Source organism: Archocentrus centrarchus, chromosome 8 (assembly GCF_007364275.1).
Source record: "Archocentrus centrarchus isolate MPI-CPG fArcCen1 chromosome 8, fArcCen1, whole genome shotgun sequence".
In the NCBI taxonomy this organism is placed as follows: Eukaryota; Metazoa; Chordata; class Actinopteri; order Cichliformes; family Cichlidae; genus Archocentrus; species Archocentrus centrarchus.
Window position 1 is genome coordinate 23,973,586 of NC_044353.1, and position 7,016 is coordinate 23,980,601.

Genomic DNA, 7,016 nt, shown 5'->3' on the forward strand with positions numbered 1-7,016 from the left:
ATTTTGGCCAGAAAGTTCAATTTTGGTCTCATCTGACCAAAGCACCTTGTTCCACATGTTTGCTGTGTCTCCAACATGGCTTCTGGCAAACTGCAAACGGGACTTTTTATGGTTTTCTTTTAACAATGGCTTTCTTCTTGCCACTCTTCCATAAAGACCACATTTGTGCAGCGCATGACTAATAGTTGTCCTGTGGACAGATTCCCCCACCTGAGCTGTGGATCTCTGCATTTGGTCCAGAGTCACCATGGGCCTCTTGGCTGCATCTCTGATCAGTGCTGTCCTTGATCGGCCTGTAAGTTTAGGTGGACGGCCTTGTCTTGGTAGGTTTACAGTTGTGCCATACTCTTTCCATTTCTGGATAATGGATTGAACAGTGCTCCGTGAGATGTTCAAAGCTTGGAAAATCTTTTTATAGCCTAAGCCTGCTTTAAACTTCTCCACAATCTTATTCCTGACCTGTCTGCTGTGTTCTTTGGACGTCATGATGCTGTTTACTGCCCAATATTCTCTTAACCAACCTCTGAGACCGTCACGGAGCAGCTGTATTTGTACTGAGATTAGATTACACACAGGTGGACTCTTTTTAGTCATTAGCAGTCATCAGGCAACTTCTGAATGCAATTGGTTGCACTCAGAGAACAGGGGGCTCAATACTTTTGCACACTGCACTTTTCAATTTTTTATTTGTAAAAAATGTTTTGAATTATGTATAATTTTCTTTCCACTTCACAACTGTATACCACTTTGTGTTGGTCTTTCAGGTTAAATTCCAGTGAAATATATTTATGTTTGTGGTTGTAATGTGACAAAATATGGAAAAGTTCAAGGGGTATGAATACTTTTGCAAGCCACTGTAGGTTACTAGCAGCCATGCCTATGACACCCTCTTTATGCTTTGCATAAAAAGGATGTCATAGGCATCTCCAGCCTTGTCCCTTGATCTTCAGCCTTGTCCCTGCCAACAATCTCACCTGAAATGAAGTCAGCAGGTACTTTTGTGGCAGGACTGAAATGAAATGGAAATGAGGTTTTAGTTCATTTCCATGGCAAAGAGGGACTTATTTGCAGTTCATCTGATCACTTGACATTCTGGAGTACATGCAAATTGCCATCATAAAAACTGAAGCAGGTAGCTTTACTCATAGCTCATTACTTGTGTCATTATCAAAACTTTTGTCCAATACTTTACTTTCATCTGAAGAGAGGACTTTGGACCGCTGAGCAACAGGCCACGAGTTTTTCTCTTTAGCTCAGGTAAAGTGCTTCTGGCATTGCTTCTGGTTCAGGAAACGACTTTATGTGGTGGCTCCTGATGCCCTTGGACTATCCTCAGTCCAGTCCTTTTCAGCAATGAGCTTTTCTGCCTTACCTTGCTTGTGAAGAGTGTTGATGATTGTCATCTGGACAAGTGTACTAATCATCAGCCTTCCCCGTGATTCTGGTTGTGTGTGCTGAACTACCCCAGGAGATACACTATATGCATACTGTTTGAATAGGAATTTACTCAAACTTGGAATAATAATGATTGTAATTGAGATATTGGATTTCTGATATTCCTGAGCTATAACCATAATCATTAAAAGTCGCATAAAAAAAGGCTCGATATATTTCACTTTAGTTGAAATGAATCTAGTTTAATTAAATTACGGGAAAACACTCGTGCCATGAAGTCATGCGACCCTCTGTCACGCCGTCATTCCGACATCTGAACACGAGATGGCGTAATTGTACTTCTTAGGAGGTGATTGGCTGTTGAAGAGTCACATGATCGAAACACTCGCCAGTTAATGCTGGAGGACGTAGCATTAGCAGCTAAGGTTAGTTAGCTTTTTAAGACTAATTATTAGGTCCTTGCCAACTACTTTCTAGCCATAAAGGTGGGAGTTATTTATTGGGTCCTTTCTGATATTGACCATGATTTGTATCCGCTCACTACAAGCGGGTAACTTCTAAAACATGTCGTGTTCTCTTACAGAAATGCCACAGAAAGACCCATGCCAAAAGCAAGCATGTGCAATTCAGAAGTGTTTACAAGGTGCTTAAAACGGTCACTTTGACGCACTTACATGTTGGTAAAGTGAAAACGAACCCTGGCCTAACTCCGTCTTCCTCCTGCAGCTCACAAGTACGTGGAGAGCCTGTGCGAGAAGGAGATCAGGGAAATGCGGCGGTGCTGTGAGACGCACGCTGGACATTCCATCTGCTGCTCCGGGTTCAAAGACTCAAAGCCCGCAGAGAGCAAATGTAGCACCTAGCTCCCAGTGGGATCTATTCCTGGAAGTGATGATACACAGGATCATTGTATCAGTCTAATATAACAGTGCAGTGTAACTGAGTTGTTGCATAATTATTTATTTATGTGATATTTATGTGATACCATCTATTGGTTATATTTCAGTGCGTCCTTTTCACAGCAGAGGCGGCTAAATGGCACAAAGCTGAACAAAACAAGCTGGCAAGTGCATTTAAATATATCATGCCGTTCTGTCCACGCCCAGTGTATGTCTCATACAAAGTATGAGACTACGTACGCCACCGTTGATCCTAATTAGTAATGACTAAGAACATTCCTTGAACTATGATGTTCTCTTAGAATAACACTACCAGAAAATGAAGACTAACTTGTTATTCACAAAACATCTCAGCTCCCTAAAGTGGAAAAGAGTACTAATGGTTGAAGTCATTAAAATTTAAAGCGAGTCATTCTTAATAGAGGCAGGTAAAGGTGGAGCTGTGAACAGGCAGATTGGTTGTTTTCAGTTTAGTTATTCATCACAGAGTAGTCATGATCACACCATGTCCTGATTATATTTTATTATTAGATTTGTCTATTCTCCCCAAACCTATGATCACATTTTTTCCTGTTTTGTTTTTATACTTCTACACCCAACTGGGTCAGCCACACCTCCTCAGTGAGGTAAAACTTTTAGTCCCTTCCTTGTTTTGAGCTGTTCCAACAGTTGTCTTCAGTGTTGGTGTTATGGACGGGCCCTGGGGATCCAGGCCCATCCAAAAAAGGTCTCCGTGCCCCCTGAGCTGAATTCTGTTGACATACTTTTGGAGGCAGATGGTCCACTGTGGCAACTTCTAAAGGGAGCAGCAGAAAGAAGAATTTTAGAATTATATGTAAAAATTAAGTCCTAATTGCTGTTTAGTTATTACAGTAACAACAAAGGTTATGTTAATTATTCGTGCATCTGTAGGGATCTTACCTATGTGACTGAGGAGTATGACTCTTTGGAAGTAAAAGGAGCTCATTCTTTGGTTTGTGCAGCTTGTTTTAGGTGGTGTGAATATTCTGCGCTCACTGTCACTTGTCCTAGTGTGTTGTGCTGAGTTCAGTAATACACTTCTGCACCTACAGGAAATGTCTCTCCTGTTTTTGACACTGTGCTATCAAAATGGATATTTTTGCACTTTTATAACTGTGAAAATTCATTATATTGCCAAAAGTATTTGCTCGCCTGCCCATTCTTAATCCATAGGATTTAATATGATTTTGGCCCACCGTTTTCAGCTGCAACAGCGTCAACTCTTCTGGGAAAGCTTTCCACAAGGTTTAAGAGTGTGTTTATGGAAAATTTTGACCATTCTTCTAGAAGTACATTTATGAGGTCAGACATGATCTTGGATGAGAAGGCCTGGCTCGCAGTCTCCACTGTAATTCATCCCAAATTCAAGTCCAGTCGTGAAATTTCCTCACTACTAAATATCCCAATCAACAGTCAGCGATATAACAAGATGAATGGGATTGTGTCCCCCCACACCAACAATCCTGGGAGGAAGATAGGCGGGCAACTTGGCGACAGGCTGGGACTCCAGCTTCACCACTAAGCCACCAGGTCCGCCTATAGGTTTCATTTTAAATGAAATACCAAAGTGAGTCAAGCCTTGTCAAAGTTGGTTGTCTGTCCAGTTTATATTCTCTGATGTGACTAATTTTCCTGTAAGCAGTTGCTCAAGATCGGTTTACAGTTTTTTCTCAATAGCAAGACGCGTTTCTTGAAACCTTGCGCCCTTTTCTCAAAGCCCTAAACACCAAATAAGTTCATACAATTTCTGGCAAACCTTACTGATGCATCAAAACTGTTTACTAATTTCTCAAAATCACACATTGTTGTCAGATCACACAGACAACCAGTCAGAATAATAACACCACACAGTGTTCATCACGCAATCCATCAAAGAAATCTTTTTTAACAGATTTCAGTGTAGCTCAAATCTTTCCAGCCTCGTGTGGCTGTCTTGCATTTGAAAGACAGCCACTTCTCTTTACTAAATCATACGCTGAAACATCAGTATTTAAGGTCGTGGTGGCAACAGAGGATCTGCTGAGACTGAGGTGTTCGTTTTCCTCCAGTCAGATGTTTTATATGTACTGTACTGTGTACCTCAAAAGACCAGTTTCACTTTGTTCTCATCTAATGTAATGATAAAAACAAAAAAAAACAAAACAAGTAAAGATGTTGTGTGAGAAAATGTGAAAGACTTTAATGACTACATCAGTGCAAGAAAAGTAAGTCACATATTACACATTTCTGCTGTTTTTCTCATGGATTGTCAATTCATGTACAAAAGCGTGATTAACAAGGTAAAACAGATGCTTGAATCTCTTCTGAAATGACTGTTCCTCATCTTGTTCCTCCTCCTCTGCCTGTCACATTGTTTCCATCAAATGTTGGCATCAACCTTCAAGTCATCTTAGCAGGCTGCACTGGCTGTATATCATCAGAAGTGTGATCGACAGCTTTGGGTTGTTTAGGAACCGGCATCTGTGCTGTAATTGTGTTTAACGTCTGCTTCCTCTTAGTCATTTATGCATCGCAAGCAAATCACTGTACAGAGATGAGTTTCAGTGAGTAAGAATGTGTTTATATTTTTGCAAAAACAAAAAAGGTTAAATGAGATCTGCAAGTTGTGTATAAACCATTTAGGTTTTGCCAAAAGATGGAGTGTTTTGGCAGTTGAGGAAAAACTTAGATGAGATACGGCGGGGAAAGTCAATTTGAGCTAAAATTGACTTTCCCTGCCATATCTCATCTAAGCTGTAAGATCAGCAAATCCTGACTAAATGTGGTGATGTGGGCAGATTCCAGCTGTTCAAACACACCATAAGAGACTATATATTTAGTTCAAATGTTTGAATTACTGTAAAGATATGCAAAAGTGTATGTGGAAACACATTTATTCTTACTTTTGACATAAACATTTACATATTCATCCGTATGTCATGAAAAATATATGAAACAATTTGCTCACTACATCCTGGAGTAGAATAAACCTCCAACAGAGAAACACTGTTTTTCTCCAAGATAATCATGTAATTCAGAGTTTTATCTGTTTTATTCATATTATTTGTCTCTACCTAAGACGTGAACACTAAATTGTGAAATAAGGGAACATACTAAAATATGGCTTCCAGTGTAGTCTGCTGACTCCACTTACAGAGTCTATAGAGAGTTTAGAGCTCATCTTGGAAAACTAAACACATTTGGCACAACATTCAGCTCATGATTCTGATTGCAGAGGCTGCCAGATAGGACAGGTTATATAAAAGGGGGGAGAAAAAAAGAAAGAACAGATGTTAGTGGGTCGAGAAGAGGGAGGAACTCCGTAAGAGTGGAGCAAGGTGTGCACAGGTGGGCTACATCTTATGCAGAGGGTGTAGGTGGTGTCAGGGGAGAATGTAGCTAGGCAGCATTGGATGTTAGTTTATAGGATGACTTTGGATGTCAAGAAAAGGAAGTGAGTAAAGGCAGAGGTAAGGATTTAATATTGGAAGCTGAGGAAGGAAGAATGTTGCGCAGAGTTGAGGCAGGCTCTGGGGGGTAGTGAAAAGTTATCAGATGACTGGGAAGGCAGAGCTGAAGTGGTGAGGGAAACTGCCAAGAAGGTGTTTGATACTCGGTGGTGGGATGAGGAAACACAGGAAAGTATTCAAAGGAAGTGGTTAGCAAAGAAAAAGTAGGATAATAAGGGAGGTGAAGAAAGTTGGCAGGAGGACTGGAGGTATGGCATAGAGAGAGGTGGCAAATGAAAAGGCTTGCACTGAGTTATGTTTGAGGCTAGACACTAAGAAGGGAGGAAGGGGCTTGTATCAGTTGGCTAGGCAGAGAGATTGAGCTGGAAAGTATGTGCAGCAGGTTAGACTGGTTAAAGATAGAGATGCAAATGTGCCAACAAGTGTGCTGACGAGAAGGAAAAAGTACTTTGAGGAGCTGATTCATGTAAAAAAAAAGAGGGAGAGGAGGACAGTTAGTGAATCAGGAAGTGCAGAGGATTAAGAAGAAGGAAATGAAAACAGCTATGAAGGGAATGAAGAGGGGGAAAGCAGTTGGTCCAGTTGGCATACCTGTGGAGATATGAAGATGTCTAGAAGGGAGGGCAGCTGACTTTTTAACCACATTGTTTGACACATTCATGGAGATGCCTGATGGAGAAGAGGTATACTAGTATCGATTTTCAAGAACAAGGGTGAGATGCAGATCTGTAACTACAGAGGGAAAAGTTGAACTACACTACGAAGATATGGAAATGAGTTGTTGAAGTTCGATTCAGTGAGTAGCAGTATGGCTTCATGCACAGAAAGAGCACTACAGATGCGATGTTTGCTTTGGGAGTGTTGATGGAGACGTATAGAGAAGGTCAAAAGGAGTTCCACTGTGTCTTTGTGGATCTAGAGAAAGCAGATAGGGTGCAAAGAGAGGAGTTGTGGTACTGCATGAGGAAGTCAGGAATGGCAAAGAAGAATGTGAGGCTGGTGCAGGACATCTATGAGGACAGCAAGATAGCAGTGAAGTATGAGGTAGGAGTGACAGATGGGTTCAAGGTGGGGGTGGGATTACATCAGGGATGGGCTCTGAGTCCCTTGTTTGCAGTGGTAATGGATGGGTTGACAGATACGGTCAGGCAGCCTTCTCTGTGGACTATGATGTTTGCAGATGACATTGTGATCTGTAGTGAGAGCAGGGAACATTTGGAAGAGAGCCTGGAGAGGTGGAGGTATGCTCTAG

The 7,016-nt window shown here is 41.3% G+C and overlaps 1 protein-coding gene across 2 annotated transcripts; it reads left to right on the top strand.

Annotated features, from left to right (window-relative positions):
* Positions 1 to 1,766: 1,766 nt before the first annotated feature.
* On the top strand, positions 1,767 to 5,077 carry cmc4 (C-x(9)-C motif containing 4 homolog (S. cerevisiae)). 2 transcript variants are annotated; one of them, XM_030735917.1, is made up of 3 exons: positions 1,767 to 1,880; positions 1,979 to 2,038; positions 2,122 to 5,077. In XM_030735917.1, exons 2-3 carry the CDS (start codon positions 1,981 to 1,983, stop codon positions 2,256 to 2,258), a joined length of 195 nt encoding a protein of 64 aa, XP_030591777.1. In that variant the 5' UTR covers positions 1,767 to 1,880; positions 1,979 to 1,980; the 3' UTR covers positions 2,259 to 5,077. The 2 variants fall into 2 exon arrangements, with proteins under 2 accessions (XP_030591777.1, XP_030591778.1); XM_030735918.1 differs by having other exon boundaries at positions 1,767 to 1,820.
* The last annotated feature ends 1,939 nt before the right edge of the window (positions 5,078 to 7,016 follow it).

Coding starts and splice junctions, on each gene's coding strand:
- cmc4 (XM_030735917.1), top strand. CDS start 1,981: ATGCCACAGAAAGACCCATGCCAAAAGCAAGCATGTGCAATTCAGAAG. Junction 2,039..2,121: donor AATTCAGAAGTGTTTACAAG/GTGCTTAAAACG, acceptor TTCCTCCTGCAG/CTCACAAGTACGTGGAGAGC.